General features: G+C 39.5%; 1 protein-coding gene and 1 long non-coding RNA gene across 2 annotated transcripts in view; one reads left to right on the top strand and one right to left on the bottom strand.

Annotated features, from left to right (window-relative positions):
- Nucleotides 1-21,374, bottom strand: part of GAREM1 (GRB2 associated regulator of MAPK1 subtype 1) — a 194,446-nt gene that overhangs the window by 131,127 nt on the left and 41,945 nt on the right. Inside the window, exon 2 of the mRNA XM_010586786.3 lies at nt 2,602-2,742. Coding sequence (XP_010585088.1) covers nt 2,602-2,742 — 141 coding nt within the window. The remainder of the gene's footprint in view (nt 1-2,601; nt 2,743-21,374) is intronic.
- The window catches only part of LOC135232861 (uncharacterized), an 82,672-nt gene continuing 64,867 nt past the window's right edge, over nt 3,570-21,374 (top strand). Inside the window, exon 1 of the long non-coding RNA XR_010323476.1 lies at nt 3,570-3,640. This is a non-coding gene — a long non-coding RNA (uncharacterized LOC135232861). The remainder of the gene's footprint in view (nt 3,641-21,374) is intronic.

Below are 21,374 nucleotides of genomic sequence, written 5' to 3'. Positions count from 1 at the left end.
CCCTTCTGATGCAAGGACAGGCTCTGATAAGCAGCATGGCTGTGGAAGGCAACTTCAGCCGGGGGATAGCACAAATGGAGAAACACCCGGCATATTCAATAAAAGTACCTAGTATGTTAGTATGTTCAGTGAGCATACAGAGAGATGACTAACCTACCTAGAGTGGAAGGTTCACCTCTCAGAGTAGAGAAAACAGGTTTGGAGAAGTAGGCTAGAACTGGCCTGTGCTTCGAGGGCCTTTGACAATAAGTCAAAGAAGCCAGGGACAGTATGGCATCTCTGAAAGAATTTCAAGAAATGATAAAATGAAAGTATTCTTTAGGAAGACTGATTTGACAGAGCTATTCACAGCAGTTTTGGGGGAAAGACTAAAACTCAATCTATGAACAGATTAGGCAAAACTGTATACATGATGAAGTACAGCTTTACACTTTTCTTTTCAGTTGGGTCTGCTAAAAATGCACAGATCTTACCAGTTGTAGGAACCACTCACAGGAGAGACAGAGCAGCCTGAAGAGCTAGTCTTATTCTCTGCCCCTATGAGAACTGTCCCTTTTGCTTGGCTCCCAAACTCACAGTTCTAATACACCACTCCTCACTTATCCACATGGTTAGGTTCTAAAGACCAGTTCCTCATGCCAAAATAGAGGACTTTTCTTTTTTTTCCTGTTTTCAAACCATCTATTTGTCCAAATTTTTTTATTTAGAAAATAGGATCACAGAAATAATAACAGCTAAGATTTACTGATGCGCTCATTCAACACTGTGAGGAGTTCAGTTATGTATTATTTCTCTGCAGAGAAGGAGGCTTGGAAAAGACCAAAGCTGGATAAAGCTGGGCTGTGTGACTGGAGGGCCCACAGCTTACCTACTTAACCTTCCTCCTGTGCTGGGTCAGAGCTTACCTTGCGGAGTGGCCTCCAGGGCTCCACTCCCATCCCTGCAAGCCCCCTGCCCTGTGGACACTAAGGTTTGGGGCCTCCTGTGAGGGTACTGGGAGACTGCATGCCAGGTGCCACCAAGGCCAGGTGCCACCGAGGCCAGGCGCCACTGAGGTGGAGGCTTCAGACCCAGTTCGGCTCACTTTGGGATATCATTAAACTCGCATGCATTTCTTCCAAACTCCCTCTCTGATGCCTCTTTCTTTCCCAGTCCACGGCCAGTTTGAGCTGCAGGGCCTCAGCCCGCATAGGAGCTGGGAACCCAGAACAGGGGCCAGTGTTTCTACCCAGAGGCTGTGGCCACCATGCCCTCAGCCACCATGCCCTCAGCCACCATGCCCTCAGCCACCATGCCCATAGACACCATGCCTGCACCCTTGTTGACATTCAAAAGAGTTGAACAGTAGATTTTTTACTATTGTCTTAAATGCAAACTGTAGCATACCAAGATAGTGGACAGGTAAGGAGCAGGTGTACTTTCTGCAGGTATGTGTTCATTTTTTCCATGAAAGAACTCTTAGGGCTAGGGAACATATTCCAGAACAGAGTGCCTCAGGACACACGGATTCTTTCTTTAAAAAATTTTTTGAAAAAGTAGAATTTTTGAGAACCTGAGTGATCCCTGGTCATATGGGCGATTGGTAAAGACTTGTAGGAATCAAAAAGGGCATTCAACTATTCATTCAATAAATATTTATTGAAGACCTATCATTTGCTACTGTTCTAGGCAGTGGGACTATAGCAAGGAGCCTTTTCCAAACGGACAACTCTCTGGGCATTGTAGAGGTCTCACTCAAAAACACAGCAGAAGCCTAAGGCTATGCCATTTATAGCTAGCTGATTAAAGTATACAACTACAGACTCTTAAAAAAATTATTTTATTTTTGTTGTTGTTGTTGAGAACATACACAGCAGAACGTACAGCAATTAAACACTTTCTACATGTACAATCCGGTGACACTGATTATATTCTTCGAGTTGTGAAACCATTCAGCTACAGACTTTTTAAACAGTGAAAATTAGCAGGGAAAAGGTCAAGACCCTTTATAAAATACACTATAAGCAGCAGAAGAAATTGTAAGGTAACATCAGCTTTTTCAAAAACTGCATTTGTTTAACATAATGGAGTTCAAAGTGAGGTGAGAAGGCAGGTATTGTCCTCAATTAGCTAAAGGAGGAACCTCAAGGCAGTGAGGCCATTTCAGCTGCCTGGGCTCAAAAGGCCTAGATGAAAAGATGGACGGATCCAAGTTATCTGAACTTCCAATCCAATACTTTTAAAACCACACTGCAATGCCCATTTATAGTCTCTTGTGAAAACACTGCCTCAAAGTCATTCACCACAAGACCTTCCAGGCTGTGCACATTGGTTATTCATAGATATAGCCACTTGGAAGCTTAGGGGTTGGCTACAGGTATTGATTTTAATTCCAAGACCAGAGAAGCTCGCTGTTTGTAAAATTTTTATCTTATAAATATCTAATAAGAATTTGAGTTTAAGGACATGCATTACTTACAAATACCTATGACAAAATTAATCTGAGATTTCACTGGTAAATAAAATGAACAACTCCTATTTTCCCACTACTGAAGAAAAAAATGAGCATATCCAGTCCTCTTCCTCTCTCCAACTTTTCTTGTCCCTTAAGAAGAGTCTTACCTGCGTAATGTACCGGAATCTCGATCTTTGGCCCAATGACATAATGACCCTCCTCCAAGCTATGGGCAGTGATGGTCGTCCACTGACGGCATGAATGAATCAGAAGGTAGTCGTTTTCCCGTAGCCCTTCTATGCCTTCGCCTAGAAAATGTAATTTTTACATGAGAAACTTAGAATTCATATCCGCTTACTACATACTCTGCCGTTAAGTTCCCTTTGTTAAAACTTCACTAAGGCAGAAGTATTCATCCCAAGCTGAAGTAAAGTTCACCTCTGAATTGGCAATTAAAAGTATTCCACACCAACGTGCCAATGTACGCAGGATTTCATAAAAATGTTTTCTACTTATTTGCAAACAAATTTTTAAATACCTCGTTGTATCTAAATGTTTAATTTCAATGACAGTAAAACGACTACTTATTGGGGGCCTACAATGTATTTATTAGGCAATATACTAGATGCTTTGAATATACAGGTATCCCTGGCTTTTGATGTTTGCTTTATGGACACTTGGTAAAACCAAAACCAAACCCGTTGCCATCAAATTCATTCCGATTCATAGCCAACTTACAGGACAGAGTAGAACTGCCCCATAGGGTTACCAAGGAGTGCCTGGTGGATTCGAACTCCTGACCCTTTTGGTTAGATTTTAAACTCTTAACCACTAGGCCACCAGGTTTTCTCTACTTGGTAAAACATCTGCGTACCTGCATCCGCCGCCGTTCTACATGGCGGCTTGACCAAGCTCCTCCTTTCAAATTCCTTTGCTTTTATCGACCGACCCAGTCATATCCAATCAAACGCCTGGTGACGTATAAACGCACCACGCCTCGCGTGATCCCAACCTGGACTTATTGCCCCCGCGCAGCTCAGGTCTCAGGCTTCGTCGCGGACGGGTGATACACATCCTGCTCTCCCGTGGATGTGAACCCCTGCCCTTCGACCCAGCCCTAGTTGCCACTGCCAGCTAGGCTACCGGGGCTGCCATCATCACCACCACCTCTCACCTTCCAGTGAGCTCGCTGTCTTCCCGATTCTGGTAAGTCAAAGTACGCTGTCCATGTTTTATTTCTACTTTATGTAGGCTGTGTATCACATCATTCCTGCTTTTATTGTATGGAAGTGTTATTTTAGGTTTTATGTGTTATTTCGTATGATTTGGTAAGGTTATTTTTCAGATCTGGGAATGCTCAAAAAATTTTCCCATATGAATCAGTGGTAATTGCTTCTTCGCTGTACGCCATTTTGGCTTCTGGAAGGTTTCATAAAAAAAAAAAAAAAAGGTTTCATAGGAACGCTAAATTTTTAGATAGCATGGGAAACCTGTATTATTTCATGTAATGTAGTAACTTTATGAGGTATTTTTCCTTCTTTTCAAATGAGAAACAGCAAGGTCCAGGATGTTAAGTAACTTGTCTAAGCTTACAGACTTACTAAGCCAAAAAGTGGCGATTCAAACTTAGGTCAGGCTGATTCCAAAACTCATGCTTTTAATCATTATACTGTAACTGCCAAATGAGAGCATTGGTGGCTTAGTGGTAAAATTCTCACCCTCCATGTGGGAGACCAGGGTTTGATTCCCAGTCAAGGCATCTCGTGCAGCCACCACCAATCTGTCTTGTATACTGCTATGATGCTTGACAGGTTTCAAGGGAGCTTCCAGACTAAGACAAACTAGGAAGAAAGACCTGGTGGATTTACTTCCAAAAAAAACTCACAGTGAAAACCCCGTGGATCATAATGGTCAGATCCATAACCAATCGTGTGGGGGTAGCATTTCATTCCATTGTGCTTGAGGTTGTCATGAGTCAAAGTGGAAGTGGGGTAATTTGCATGTTTGTAATTTTAAACTATTTCTCATTCATTTATCCAACTATTATTGAGTATCTTCCATACAGAAGGCAATGGGTGAGTGGGCAAAAACATAAAGAAGATTTGGGCCCTGTATTCAAGAAGCTGACATTCTCCTTGGTGAGCTGGGTTCATAAGTAATTTTGCATAAAGTAGGACATGACTGTTGCTGTATAAGAGGAACAGGGAACCTAGGTTGGAGGTAGGAATTTCCAACAGAGAAGATCAGGAAAAAAACTGGAATATATAATACGGTCATTCCTTGATGGACGAGTTAGGTCTCAGTGAAAGGGAGGCAGTGGGAGCCAGTGACAGATTTTGGATAAAAGAATGCCTGAAGCTCTACTTTAGGGAAATTAATTCGCAGTACCCCGACGGATCAGAGGAGGGAGAAAACAGCCATGAGGTATATGCAGGAAACTCAGAGATAAAACACACTGTCATTCAGGGAAAAAGGGAAAATTTAGTTTTCTGCAACTAAATTGTTGTATCATAAAAACGATTTTAATTTTATTCCACAGTGGGTTCTAAAGAGGCATCTGAGAAACAATTGCAGCCAAGCAAATCCAAATGAAAATTTTACTGTTAAATCTTACTGCTAGCTGGTGTAGTAAACATTCTAACAAGAGGATTCAGAATTATTTTCAAAGCCACAAAGTAGTAAGAAACCAGTGCCTATTTTTGAGCATGTTTTTTTTTTTAAACAACCGAACCATGTGCCTGCTTTAGACAAAATGTGAGCATCACAAAAATTGTCTAGAAATAAAACTTAGCATAATCATTTAAAATACCCTAAGGTAGGCCACTAGTAAAGATACTATTGTAAATGAATTCATAGACAATTTTTTTGTGATAAAATTATCCGGTTGCTTAATACTATGTAGAACATACTAAGATTTATATGCTTAGCTCAATGGTGTAGTTACAAGAAGTCTTAAAAAAAAAAAAAAAAAAACTGTGTTAAATTCCAAAATATGTTAGTGTTATCCTGAAATTCTGCCACAACTCTTCTTTCTGCTTCCTTGGCTTTTGTGCCAGTATATTTTCTGGAGTCACCTTTCTGATCTCTCCTGTTACCTTCTTTCAGCTTTCCCCCTTTATGTTAGCCATAATTCCAGGAGTTAATCAAGATTCCACCTTTAGTCTGTATACCTTTCCTCTATCCTTTATAATCTTATACAGTTCTCAAAGCTTCAATTAGGTATAAACTCCCAAATTCTTGCTACCAGTTGCTAACTTCTGTTTTGAGCTCTGATTCCGGACTTCTGCCTTCTATACATTTCTACATGGGTGGTCCTCAGCCATTCGTTATGGTATCATACATTCATTTGACAAACACTTACCGAGGTTCAACAATGTCCTAGGACCTGGTAATATAAGAGGAAAACAAGTACCTGCCCTCATGGAGATGACCTCTTAGCTGATTTTCATTCTTCAGCCTCTTTAAATACTGCTGCTAGAAAAATCTTTAGAAAATACAGCATGGCAAACTGAACAACCAGAGTGGAAAAAATGAGAATGTTCACATGTTGTGAAGAATGTAACAATGTCATCAAACAACTCATACAGAAATTGTTGAATGTGAACTTAAAACTGCTATGTAAACCTTCACCAAAAAACACAATATTTTATATATATATATATACACACACACACAGACACAAAACCTAAAAGACAAAACCAAAATAGCACCATTGTTTTTATTCCTCAGGTCCTAATCCTACTAATTCTTGAAATACCAGCTCAAATGTCATCTTCATGCAAATTTTATGATCCTAATCCTTTCATTTAAACTGTATTGGATTTTGTAGCTTTGTTCATATTCTTTGCTTAATTTGTAAATTTGTTTTAGAGCTGAGTGCAAGGAACTTAGGTTGACATTTTTTATGTTTATACCTACCTATAAACTATTCCTCATTCACTTATCCAACCAACATTTATTGTGTATTTTTTATGCACAAAGCAATGGAAAAGTGGGCAACAATATATGTAAAATTTGGTCCATATATTCAAGAAGTTTACATTCTCATTGATGAGATGTATCCCTAAGTAATTCTGTATAAGGTAGCACTTGGTATGTCTAAAAGAGTTCAAGTAGTTACATAACATCTACCACAGTAGAATCCAAGTTTCTACTAAGTGCTTTTAAAAAAGAAAAAATGAAGACCAATTGTAAGTGTACTAGATACCAACTTAAAATGTTTTGATACTAAGACTGCTGAGCTTCCTATTAAATTTGGGGTGAATACAGAAAATAAAACAGATACATACCCTTTTTTTCCCCCTGCCATTCTCATATCACATAGAGCAACAAAATCAAGAAAAGAAACAGCTGATTATATGTGATTTTACATGATTCTCTTTAAGTTGTGTGATGATTTTGGCAGGTAGTGAATTAAAGTGTATTTGATTTTCCACATTTGTGTGTCCTTGTTCTCGGTGTTGAATTTCACAGGAGTAACAGGCTCAGTCGACATCACGGGACTGTATCTCTACAGAAGGCATGTGCTTTTACTCTTTTCAACTCCTAGAATATGACTTTGGATTTTGCATATAAAAAAATCTCAAATGTATAATCTGATTATCGTTGACTTTTCTTTTTACAATAAGCTTTTATCTCTGAGAGGCTTGGTTTCTTCTCAGCACCTAAATAGAGTCCTATCTACTGTGGATACTCAGGTATTTGCTGACTGACTGATAAGACTCCATTGAAATAGTTTGATATGTTTATAAATAAGAAACCCTGGTGGTGCAGTGGTTAAGTATTCCGCTGCTAAGCTGCTAACTGAAAGCTCAGCAGTTCGAACCCACCAGCAGCTCTGCGGGACAAAGATGTGGCAGTCTGCTTCCATAAATAGCCTTACAAATCCTACGGGGCAATTCTCCTCTGTCCCACAGGGTCACTATGACCCTGTGGGACAGTTGGAGTCAACTCAATGGCAGTGGGTTTGTGTTTAAGAGTCAGATTTACTGAACTTGGTATTGTTTTTCTCTGTTATCGCCATAAGTTATTCTTATGTTACATAGCTAAATTTATCAACAATGGGTAAATTAATAGCTTTTGTGATTTCTGTTGCCACTTAGTACAAATCTAACTCAACAACTGTGCACTTTTTTATTTTACCAATGTTAAAGTAAAGCTGGTCACGTGATGACACTGTACTTTTACTTCCTCATTGGTAATAAATTCGTTAAAAAGTTGTTGTTGAGTTGATTCTGATTCATGGCGATCACACGTATGTCAGAAAATGGCTGATTTTTTTGGAAGCAGGTTGCGAGGCCTTTCTTTTGTGGCACCTCGAGGTGGACTCAAATCGCCAACCTTTCAGTTGGCAGCCAAACGTGTTAACTGTTTGCACCACCCAGGGACTCCTTGGTAATAAATAATGTTACTTAATTTTAATTTTTGTATTTACTAGACTTTACAATCCTTTTCACGTAGAAAGAAAATTCAGTTAAATACTCAAACCACTGCATTTTTCTTACAACTTAAAAAAATTTTTTTTAACATGTCCAGTGGCAGGGGCTGATTACCAAACGTGTTCCCTCTTCTTTCTGGGTGCACGGTAGACTATGTTGCTGTCTTTGCAGTTAGGTGTTGCCATGTCACAGAGTTCTAGCCAAATGAGGTGTGAGCAGAACGGACACTATCTACTTCCTGGCCTGGCTCTACCATGAAAACTGCCCACAAGCCATCCTCTCTGCTCTTTCCTCAGCCAAGAGTTGACTATTAACTCCTAGGAAGACCTTGGAACAAGCTGATGATAGCACAGCTGCCAGCTACCTGCCTGCCCATGACCTAAACATAAACTTCTCCTGTGATGTAAGGCCAGTGACCTGTTGTGCTTTTCCTTTGTTACAGTATGTGTTTGCCTACCTTAACGAAAATATCCATATGCATGATCTTGGACACCAGCAGTCTCCTTATTATAGTGGTTACGGAGCTTTTGTGACAGAGGCTATTCTTTCCAAGTACTCCTCATACATGAAAAAGCTACCTTCGCTTACAAATTTACCTTAACCTAGCAAAGTAAGGTAGTAAAAAAAAAAAAGTATAGACTAAAAATTCCTTTCCTCATTCTCTTAGTTATGTTTCAACCTATAAACTGAGGGGTATAATCATGTTATTTAATTACCACCCTCAGACATTTTCAGTGAACAAGGTCCTAGCTGTTTTACTGTCTCCTGAACAAACAACAAATATTTACTGGAACAACATAACAGGGCATTGTGATAATAACTTCTACTGTCCCAACTGATTATAATCTAAATTACATGGTGAGGAAAGAAAGTATGTATCGGGGGTGAGGGAAAGGGAAGGGCAGGAAGAAAGAGATACCATAGCAAATTTCTGTAAAGCAATGAAAAGAATAATCATGAAATCACAAAATTAAAATGTTGTCTGTAATGAAAAGGCTGTAAGGTATTCCAAAAAGGAAGTCATAGAAGGGGAGGAAAATCCTGGAAGAATAGCTAATTGGCAACTAACTAATTAAGAGGGAGAAATTATACAGCAATCAGGATGTGGTTACGGGAAATCACTGAAGCACAGGTAATAATTTTGAAATCAGTGGAGACTGAAGAATCCAAAATTTCTTTAGTGGAAAAGAGAGTTCTAAGAATAAGAGAAGAAAATGCTTTTAACCTAATGGGAAATGGTTGAGGTGTTATAAGAAGGTGTAGGACCGTCAAGGAGGGAAGCTCCAGAAATAAAGGTATCAATCAGATAAAGGCATCTGAAGCTACTTGATCATAAGACTCTCCTGAGAAGCGCAGTATGGGTAAAAACAATAAAACTTTTGGGGACAGATAGCAAGAGAGCACAGAAAAAGTGAGTGTCCTAAATCTGGGTAGGCAAATATTTTAATATTTAAGTCACCTATAGCATTCTGTTACCCCAAGTGCCAAACAGTAGAATGATCCTACAGTTACGTACATGCCCCCGCACTTCACTGTGCATCCAGTTCAAGAATCCAGTACATTTCTAGGAGCTGGTTTTTTGTTTTTTTTTTGACACATTGTGAACACTAAGGCATATCTTGTGGTTTAGAGAAAGGGCTTCAGAAAAAAAGAAAAAAGTACAAATAAGGGCATTACTTAGCTACTTGCTCCTGTTCTAATCACTTTTTAAAATGAGGACCTGTCTACTTGTTTCAAGTCCTATCCTTCCTTCAAAGTCAGTTCAACCCAGGGCTTCTAACTGGTTTGTTCCAGTCTGAGCCCCTGCTGATAATTTGCATTTCTAAGAAGTTCCCAGGCAATGCTAATGTTGCTGGTCAGGGACCAATTCTGGAAACCAACCGTGGAGCAGTGATTCTCAAAATTTATTATACATAAGAATCACTTGGGGATCTTGTTCAAATGTGGATTCTGATTCAGTATATCTGGGGTGGAAGTGCAAATTCTCAGCAGGGGTTTGAACCAGAACAAACAGGTTGGAAGCCCTGGATCATCCATCCTTGTGTGAATGAGAGGCACTCACAGCCTGAGGAGGGCAGTGGTTCTCACCCTTGACTGCATATTCATTGCAATCACCTGGGTAGTGGTGGCGGAGGAGGGGGGAGTCAAATCAGGATCTTGGGAGTGGGACCCAGGAACTTGCATCTTTTGAAATCTCAGCTCTTCTCATGTGCAGCCAGGGTTCAGAGCAGGACCAAAGCATTAAGAGCAGGAAAGCTGGAGACTTCACCCCCCACCCCGCCCCCAGCCCCCTTCACTGGCTAACTCAGTTCTTATACCTGTTATGAGAAGGTGGTGAGATCGTACCTATCAGATGCCTATAAAGGACTTGCGGCATAGTAAAGGGGTCTTCGGGTTGTACAAAAGGTTAATGCACTCAGCACCCAATCAAAAGGTTGAAGGTCCAAGTCCACTCAGGAACCTTGGAAGAAAGGCCGGGCAATCTACTTCTGAAAAATCATCCATTGAAAACCTTACGTAGCACAGTTCTACTCTCCACACAGAGGGTCACAATACGTCAGAGTCGATTCAATGGCAACTGTTTAAGCACTTCCAAAGCATTATTACTATAAATATTGTCCCCAAATATCTTGGGTCACAGGATTCTCTCAGACTACTGAATATCTGTAGCATTTCCTGTCTGCTTTATTCATTTTATAGTAGTTCTAAGTTACCCTGTGTTATTTAACATTTTATGAATGTACTTTAGATCTTCACCATTAAGACTATGGGATTCTTGGACACAGACTTTTCATGTCTTCTTTCCAAACCAATGTCAATCACACAGCTGCTGTCAGTAAACCACTGATGACAATGAATTGGCATAGTCCGTTTTTACTCTTCAGCTACCAAAAATTGGCACAGATAACTGTCAGGTGAAATTAAAGGCATTTTCCTCCTTTTTGCTTATGCAATTAAAAAAAAGCAATTCTATTTTCTCCAAACTCTTTGTATTTAAGCCTTTTCTCTGAACAGATTAGTTCAGGGTGACAGGAAGCTTTTCATCAAGGATGACTGCACACTTAACCACAACTACAGTACTATCAGTTTTTGTTATGATTCACTTTAAACTAGAAGAGTACAAGAGATTACTAGTCAACCACCAATATCCTATTCATCCTTTGTTCTCAGTATCAGTCCCCTTAAGTATCAGCTGGGCACGTGCCCCCTCCCCCCAGAATAGAGACAATACAGAGCACTATCCCCAGCCCCACAGCAATTACGTGTAACAGTATCTCTTAGTTTTATCCAGTGGGATGTAGTGAAAGTGGTGTGTAGAACATCCAAGATGTGTTTTTTTAAAAAACATCTTTAATATACCACAAATTTACTAATTAAAATGTATGAAGTAATGGTTTTTAGTATAGTTACAGAAATGTATAATTACCGACACAGCCTAATTTTAGAACGTTTTTATCATTCCAAAAAGAAACCTTGAACCCTTTAGACGGCATTCCCTATTCCCACCCTGAGCCTTGCTGTTGTTAGGTGCTGTTGATTCAGTTGCAGCCACTGTGTCAGTCCATCTCGTTGAGGATCATCCTCTTCTTTGCTGACCCTCTAATAAGCATTATGTCCTTCTCCAGGGACTGATCTGATAACATGTCAAAGTATGTGAGATGAAGTCTCGCCATCCTTGCTTCTAAGGAGCATTATGGCTGTACTTGTTCCAAGACACATTTGTTAATTCTTCTGGCAATCCATGGTATATTCAATATTCTTCGCCAACACCATAATTGCAAGGGGTCAATTCTTCGGTTTTCCTTATTCATTATCCAGGTTTCCCATGCGTATAAGGCAATTGAACATACCATGCTTCAGACAGGTGCACCTTAGTCCTCAAAGTGACATCTCTGCTTTTCAACACTTTGAAGAGGTCTTTTGCAGCAGATTTGCGCAATGCAATACATCTTTTGATTTCCTGACTGCTGCTTCCATGGGTGTTGATTGTGGATCCAAGTAAAACGAAATCCTTGACAACTTCAATTTTTTCTCTATTTATCATCATGTTACTTATTGGCCCAGTTGTGATGATTTTTGTTTTCTTTATGTTGAGGTGCAATCCATACTGAAGGCTATAGTCTTTGATCTTCATCAGTAAGTGCTTCAAGTCCTCTTCACTTTCAGCAAGCAAAGCTGTGTCATCTGCATATCGTAGGTTGTTAATGTCTTCCTACAATCCTGATGCCACGTTCTTCTTCATATATTCCAGCTTCTCACAGTATTTGCTCACCACACAGATTGAGTAAGTGTGGTGAAAGGATACAACCCTGATGCGCGCCTTTCCTGACTTTAAACCACACAGTATCCCCTTGTTCTGTTTGAATGACTGCCTCTTGGTCTATGTACAGGTTTCTCATGAGCACGATTAAGTGTTCTGGAATTCACATTCTTCACAATGTTATCCATAATTTGTTATGATCCGTACAGTCAAATTCCTTTGCATAGTCAATAAAACACAGGCACATGTCCTTCTGGTATTCTCTGCTTTCTGATAGGATCCATCTGACATTGGTAATGACATCCCTTGTTCCAGCTTGTGCTTACTAGCAGTTCCCCGTAGATGTACTGCTACAACCACTTTTGAATAATCTTTAGCAAAATTTTACTTGTGTGTGATATTAATGACATTGTTCGGTAATACCACATTCTGTTGGATCGACTTTCTTTGGAACAGACACATATATGGATCTCTTCCAGTGAGTTGACCAGGTAGTTGTTGTCCAAATTTCTTGGCATAGATGAGTAAGCACCTCCAGTGCTGTATCCATTTGTCAAAACATCTCAATTGGTATTCCATCAATTCCTGGATCCTTGTTTTTTGCCATTCCTACAGTGCAGCTTGGACTTCCTCCTTCAGTACCATCAGCTCTTGATCAGGTTACCTCCTGAAATGGCTGAATGTCAACCAGTTCTTTTTGGTACAGTGATTCTGCTTCCTGTATCATTCAATATTTTGCTCACAGAATCCTTCAATACTGCAACTTGAGGACTGAATTTTTTCGTCAGTTCTTTCAACTTTAGAAACGCTAAGCATGTTCTTCCCTTTTGGTTTTCTAATTCCAAGTCTTTGCACATTTCGTTACAATACTTTGTTTTCTCAAGCCACCCTCTGAAATCTGTTCAGCTCTTTTACTTCAACATTTCTTCCATTTGCTTTAGCTACTCTACATTCAAGAGCAAGTTTCAGAGGCTCTTCTGACATCCACTTTGGTCTTTTCTTTATTTCTTGTCTTTTTAATGACCTTTTGCTTTCTTCATGTATGATGTCCTTGATGTCTTTCCACAACTCATCTGGTCTTTGGTCATTAGTGTTCAATGTGTCAAATCTATTCTTGAGATGTCTCTAAAATTTAGGAGAGATATGCTTAAGGTCATATTTTGGCTCTCACAGACTTGCTCTAATTTTCTTCACTTCAACCTGAACTTGCATATGAGCAATTGATGGTCTGTTTCACAGTCGATCCCTGGCTTTGTTCTGACTGATGATATTTAGCTTCTCCATCGTCTCTTTCCACAGAGGTAGTTGATTTGATTCCTGTGTTTTTCTTCTGGCGAGGTCCACACGTATAATTGCCATTTATGTTGATGACAAAAGGTATTTAAAATGAAGAAGTCGTTGGACTTATAAAATTCTATCATGTGATCTCTGGCATCGTTTCTATTATCAAGACCATATTTTCCAACTACCAATCCTTCTGTGTTTCCGAGTTTCATATTCCAATCATCAGTAATTGTCAATGCATTTTGATTGCACGTTTGATCAATTTTAGACTGCAGAAGTTGGTAAAAATCTTCAATTTCCTCATCTTTGGTATTAGTGGTTGGCACGTAAATTAGAATAACAGTCATATTAACTGGTTTTCCTTGTAGGTGTATGGATATTATCCTGTCACTGACAGCACTGTACTTCAGGATAGATCTTGAAATGTTCTTTTTCACAATGAATGCGATGCCATTGCTCTTCAATTTGTCATTCCCAGCATAGTAGACCATATAATTTTCTGATTCAGAATGGCCAATACCAGACCATTGCAGCTCATTAATACCTAGGATATCGATCTTTATGTGGTTCACATAATTTTTGACAGCTCCCAATTTTCCTAGATTTATACTTTGTACATTCCACATTCGGATTATCAATGAATGTTTGCAGCTGTTTCTTCTCATTTTGAATCCTGTCAGATCAGCAAATGAAGGTCAGGAAAGCTTTACTCTGTTTCATTAAGGTCGACTCTACTTTGAGGAAGCAGCTGAGCCTTAGCACTAATCTATCTTTGACCAACTAAAGTTTATTTCATAAAGGCCAGAATATTACCCTAAAATCATTAAAACTTCCTGCCACACATTTAATAAAACTATTTATTTGTACCTAATTACAGATAACTGTTATCTGTTAATTCACAATTTCCATGGTTAAATTCATCTATATTCAAAGCTTTGAATCCAAGTTATTTATGAAACTCTGTCACAGGCATGGCTCTAAATCCAGTGATGTCAAGTATCCCTGATGCAGAGACAAAAACTGTTTTTATATTCGTGGCAAAAAAAAAAAAAAAAAATGAGGAATATAGATGAAACAACTTTCCCAGCGTTCACCGCCAACAGGAGAATTTAATAGCAGAGTTAATTAAGTACCTCAGTGACATCACATAGTGAGTTCCACAGAAAGAAAGTCATTTCCCAGCACAGGAGTGAGCTAAAGCATCCATCTGGCCATTAGTAAGGATAAAGACACTGTAACTAACTCTCAACGCCTTCCCTGATTCTAGTGTGACCTATGGCTAGGGTTACACTATTTTCTGAAAACCTGCAAAAATTTAAAAGAAATCAATTTAGTTATCTGGAGTAGAATCTATAAGAATATGACAACCAAATAAGGAGCACTTTTATTCTTAGAAAGTATGCTTATTAAGGAAGGCTAAATATCCGCTGGCATAGTAGCTGACTAACCCAAAAGTGATTTTCAGTTCCCTTACTGACTAAAAGTATCAACAGTTTAGAAAGATAAACTAAATGCTACAGAAGTAGTTCAGTCCACCTAGCACCTAGCTTTACTTTGAACTGCACACATGTGAAACCACTAGACACTCTCTGGTCTCCCCAACTAGAATATCAGCTCTTGAGGCCCAGCATCAGCACTTGTTCTGCTTTGTCTGCGCTCCACGAGACTGCTCTGAAGAGAGTACATGTGAGATTTATGCATCTGAAAGAACAGTCTTGGGTTCTTTCCCAAGGGGCGTGGGGGGAGTCACATCACATAAGTGTAAGTATAAATTAAGCACTCAAGTCTTATTTAACATTTAAGTCCTTCGAGGAAAGCAGATATTTAGGAAAGGCTGTTTTCAAGTATCTTTTTCCCTCTCTATCCTAAATAAACATCAACAATTCTATACTGTCTAAGATCCCATTTTTGGATGACTACTTTATTCAAAGGCCCAAAGGCCTGTACCTAACTTTAATCTTGGGTTCTAACCAAGTGAAAAGAGTTGTTTTGTTTTGATGTGTAATGGTTTACTGTGAAATTCTGACACGAAAAGAAGGACACAGAGATTAATTTAGACAAAGCATCGAGTGGTAATGAATCCAAAGAACTTCATTCATGGTGAAATCTAAGCAAAAAGGAATGCATGAAACAAAAGAGAAAGATTTAAAAAAAGGAGAGGGAGGGGGCGGGGGAACTAGGGATATACTACCACCTCTTCAAATGACCCCTGGACAAAGGGCTGCGTTTTTCAACAGTAGCTTTACCAGGGATTATATGTAATCGATCCCTACCATATGAAACAGAAGTATGTCTCCTTAAATCAGATCTGAAATTTTATATTTTGAAATACTTGCCTGTACCTAACATTTAAAAGATAAGAATTCTATGCCAGATGATTTTTAGGAAAACAGGTGAGCAATTGTAGTATTAGCACTTCTGTAAGCATTCAAGATATTCTAAATCTCCTAGCACAGTCCCTCCAACATATCACGGACTCACATTTCATGCAGGTGGAGGAGGAAGCTCAGGTTCACACAGGGAAATAACTTGGAAACTCTGTTAAAGGACAGTATTAGACACTGCTCTCTCAATAAGTTTCATACACCCAGTTTTTCCTCCAGTGTTGGGCAGACCTAAAGATGATGCATTTGGCTTGCAGGATGCATGCACGTATCACAGATAACGGCAAACCTAACTAAGGAAGTTCACCTGGATAATGTGGCTACCTTCGAAATAAATACAGAAAACTCTCAACTCCCTTCCACGTCTAGTAACTATGCTGTTGTGTGCCTTTGAGTCAAATCCAACTCACAGTGATCCTATAGGACAGAGTAGAACTGCCTCATAAAGTTTCCAAAGCTGAAAATCTTTATGGGAGCAGATTGCCAGGTCTTTTCTCCCAAAGAGCGGCTAGTGGGTTTGAACCACCAACCTTAAGGTTAGCAAGCAAGTGCTTAACCATTGCACCATCAGGGCTCCTCCTGGCAAATACAGAAATCATTTTACAAAATAGCCAATGGACTCATACCCAGAATGTTATTTCATTAAAAAAAAGAAAGTGAATCTTTTCTGCCATTTCAATACTTTTTTTCTCCTAGGTGCAAGAGAAATACTGTTTAGAAGATCTGAAATAAAACCCCAAAACTTAAAACAATCATACATATTATAGAAATAACAACCTATGCTCTTTTCCCTCAAATGAAGCAGTCAAAATTAGATACTTTCTTGGCACGTTTACAGATTTCACTGGCGGACTCAGACGTGCATGGGGTCCATGAAAGATCAACTGCTCTTTGTTGCTGTGTACTGTAAACACCCTTCAGTCCCATCCCACACATTATTTCCCTGTTCTAGGTCCCAATCCCACGTCTACCCTGGGATAGCCATGTACTGCCCTTTTATTTCTGTTCTACATGTGAAATGAGAATCACAGATCCGCTGCAATGGATAATGTAAGAAACATCTTGTACAGCATGATATAACATCACCAAGAATTAAGTTGGTAAAGTGAAAAAGATCAGAAAACTACATCCTCAATTCAGTTTAAGCATGATAATAGTTTAACAGTACTTGCAGAGGTCAAGGGCTACCCTTCTTTCCCCCAGACGTTGGAACTTATTCTAAGCATCACAGCAAGACAGAAACGATAAAATGGAATTTTCTTTAATGCAAGGCGATAGCAGCTGTTAAGGCAATAGATGAAAAACAAACTAATCCTGAAAGATGCTAACACTATAACTCTGAAGACCAGTAGTCAGAATTAGTAGAAGGAAATGGAAAGATGGTGTAATAATTTGTCACAAATTTAGTGGCTTAAACAACACCCATTTATTATCTTATAGTTCCTTAGGTTAGAAACCTGGTACAGCAGGGCTGGGTTCTCTGCTCAGGCTGAAATTAAGGTGCCCACACATTGGTTTCTCATCTGGAACTCCAGGTCATCTCTAAGCTCATTCATGTTGTTGGCAGAATTCAGTTCCTTGAGGTAATAAGACTGAAGTCTCTGTATTTTTTGCTAGCTGTTGACTGGGAACTATTCTCAACTCTTAAAGGCTGCTCTTAGCACCTTGCCCTGTGGCCCCCTCCATTTCAGTAATGAAGGACCCACCACATGCTGAATTCCTCTCATGCTGTGAATCTCTCTGACTTTCTCTTCCATGACTGGCCAGAGAAAACACTCTGCTGTTAAAGGGCTCACCTGATTTGGTAGGTCTCCCAATAATAATACCCGTATCTTTAAGTCAACTGATTAGCTACCTTGATTACATCTGCAAAATCCCTTTTGCCAAATAACATAATATAATCAGGCTTAACACTAGGGTACGAAGATGGTGGAGGCCGCCTCAGACATTTACTGCCTACTACAGGAAGGAGGCCAGTCGTTCCAGTATAGAGCAGATAAAGAATCTGAGTCCAGTATTATGGATAAACTTTGCATTTATATAATCTGAAAGAGACTTTATAGGTAAAAGCAATCAAAATCATTTTACATTTTTAGAAATTACGGTATTAAAAATGTTAATACCTTGCCTAAAGTGAGTGGAGAGCCAGATAAGAGTGCAACTCTTCTTCATTTTTAACAGTGTGACTGGGTCACACAGATAGAGTTTACTTAAGACTCTGGAGAAAAACAGAATCTTATAATCAGAAAAACTTAATTGAGAAATCAATGTGGCCCAAACTTCTTAGTCTATATTTAAGAATAAAGTTTTAAATAATTTTTCAACAATTTCACTTGGATTTTAAAGTTAATTGTGCATAATTACCATAGCTTTAAACAGTTCCGAAAGTATTACTCTCTATATCATGCCCAGGACTCAAGACTTCTTTGCTATGCTACTATGACTATACTTTTCAACCCCAGATTGAAGGGGATCACAAGAGGGGGGAGTCTTTTTTTTTTCCCCAAAAGAACTATTTAGGGCCCAGAGAATAAAAAAGAACCAGACAAAGTGCTGGCTATTGACATGGGAAGAGGAAATGTACACTACTTTTTAAACTCTTAGGTAACGCTGCCTCCTGGGATCCATGTAGGAGTCTAACATATCGCTCCCCTACTCCTTGCAGTTTACCCCCCTGACTCTGGACTACAGCCCAAGCTGGGATTAAGCCCACCAACTTGGTTGCAGGGGAGGCTCTGAGTCTCCCCGTGGCACTCATCCATCCTCAGGACCACGAGGAAATCAATACACATGTGGGGAGGTTTGTAAAAAACATTTCCATTTAAATGGTAAAGAACAGAATCCAAAGCTGGGCTCAAGAGATCTATGTAATAATTCATATGAATTGCTTTCATAAAAACGAACCTTTCTGCTGTGGGGTTATATGTATTACAGAGAGTCTAGTAACCTCGGGGTACCTTGTTCCCTAGACGGTTCTCACGTATGCTGGAGTGTAGTTCCTTCCCCAGTATTTGAGCAGCATCTACCTCTTTAGAGAAACATTTATAAATACATCTGGGCAGACACCAAACCAAAAAAACCAAACCCATTGCGGTCAAGTCAGTTCTGACTCATAGATGCAGAAAGGGCCTAAAGTAAAGTTCCATCCAGGTGGAGAACAGACATGAGTCACCAAAATTATACTCAGTTTCCCCAATTCACTGGTTTGCCCTGATAGCAAGTTGTACTTAGAGTTATACATAATGATCAAGCAGACCTATCCTGAGCTCCAGGTCTATATTATCCAGTTGCCTTCTGCATTATCGCCAGCCGAATTAATGTCCCATAAGCACCAGAAAATGTGATGTATCCCAAAAAGACCTAATATCTTTCCTCTAGAAGTCCCTTTTCCTCCTAATTCAGCAGATGGATGATCTCACCACCCACCTGATCAACAAAGACTGAAAAGAGTCACCTCCAACTGCTCTTCGTCCCTCATGGCCAACATCCAGTGACTCACCAAGTCTTACAAACTCCTATTGACTTGAAGAAAATAGAATGTAGTCATTAAGGCCATGCACTCTGGAAACAGACTGCCTCAATTCATATTCCAAAGCTGCCACTTACCATGTAACTACAGTAATTTACTTAGTGTCTGTACGCCTCAATTTCCTCATTTTAAAAACATAGATAATAATGTCTACTTCATATGGCTGTTGTAGGATTATATGAGTTAGTAAATATAAAGCACTGGACCCTGGTATACAGCAACCACTCAATAAATGTTAGCTAATTTTATTTTGTTGTTGAGAATACACACAGCAAAACATACACCAATTCAAGTTTCTGTGTGTACCATTTAATGACACTGCTTACATTCTTTGAGTTGTGCACCTGTTCTGAATTGTTCCTCCTCCTTTAACATAAATTCACTGCCCCTTAAGGTTCCTATCTAATCTTTCAAGCTGCTGTTATCAGTTTGATCCCACACACGAGGTGGATAGTTCTTAAAAGAGCATAATGCTCAAGGCAGACATTTTTTGTTACTTAAGTTAAACTATTGTTTGGTTTTAAGAAGACTTCAGGGGGTATTTTTGCTTTAAGGTTTAAAGATAATCTCAGGACAATAGTTTCAGCGTTCATTCAGCCTTCATTGCTCCATGAAGTCTGGATTCCATGAGAATTTAAAATTCTATTCTGCAATCTCCCCTTTTGATCAGGATTCTTCTGTGGATTTTTTTTTTTTTCAGTAGAAGAACTGAAGGTATGATTTATTTATCTAGGATGAATCTGTACATACTTTCTCCCACATATTTTCTTAATTATAAGTATAGACACATAAATTCCTCCAAAATGCAATATTTCCCTTAGGCTATCTCCTGAGGATCACATGCTGATCCTTCTACCTATGGCTCCATTTTGTTTTTGTTTTTCCTTTAGGTGGTTAGCTAAATGGTGATTTTAACTTTTTTTTTTTTGCATTAGGTGAAAGTTTAATTTCTCATACAAAAATTTGTACAATACTGTTTTGTGACATTAGTTGTAATCCCCATAGTGTGACACCATAGTCCCCCTTTCCACCCCGGGTTCCCTGTGTCCATTCAACCAGTTCCTGTCCCTTCCTGCCTTCTCATCCTGCTTTTCGACAGGAGCTACTCATTCGGTCTGGTATATCTGACCAAACTAAGAAGCACATTCCTCACCTGTATTATTTTTTGTTTTATAGTCCTGTCTAATTTTTGTTTGAAGAGTGGGCTTCAGGAATGTTTTCAGTTCTGTGTTAACAGTTCATCCAGGGGCCATAGTTTCAGGGTTCCTCTAGTCTCTGTCAGACCATTAAGTCTGAGTCTTTTTGCATGAATTTGAGTTCTGCTCTACATTTTTCTCCTGCTCTGCCCGGGACTCTTCCGTTGTGTTCCCTGTTAGGGCGGTCACTGGTGGTAGCCAGGCACCATTTAGTTCTTCTCGTCTCAGGCTGGTAGAGCTCTGGCTCACGTGGTCCTTTAGTCCTTTGGGCTAATATTTTCCTTGTGTCCTTGGTTTTATTCATTCTCCTTTGCTCCAAGTGGGATGGAACCAATTGACATATCTTATATGGCTGCTCACAAGCTTTTAAGACACCAGACACCACTCACCAAAGTGAGACGTAGAACTTTTTTAAAAATAAACTTTGTTATGCCAGTTGACCTGGTTGTCCTCCAAAACTACCATCCCCAGGCTTCTATGGAATCTTTGATCAAAATGTTCAGTAATGGTAGCCAGGCACCAACCAGTTCTTCTGGTCTCATGACAAAGGAGGCAGTTGCTAGTGGAGGCAATTAGCTACACATTCCATATCCTCTTCCTTTTCCTGGCTCTCCTTCTTCCTCTGTTGTTCCAGGTAAATAGTGACCAATTATTATGCCCTGATGGCCACTTGTAAGCTTTTAAGGCCCCAGGCACTACGGAACAAACTAGGAGATAGAACCAAACCAGCCAAACCCACTGCCATTGAGTGGATTCCTGCTCACAGAGGCCCTACAGGACCCTATAGTGATTGCTCCATAGGGCTTCCAAAGCTGTAAATCTTTCACAGAAGCAGACTGCCACATCTT

The sequence above is a fragment of the Loxodonta africana genome, chromosome 11 (genome assembly GCF_030014295.1).
Source record: "Loxodonta africana isolate mLoxAfr1 chromosome 11, mLoxAfr1.hap2, whole genome shotgun sequence".
NCBI lineage: Eukaryota > Metazoa > Chordata > Mammalia > Proboscidea > Elephantidae > Loxodonta > Loxodonta africana.
The sequence above is the reverse complement of the archived record's forward strand: the minus strand, read 5'-3'. Positions and strand labels throughout refer to the sequence as shown.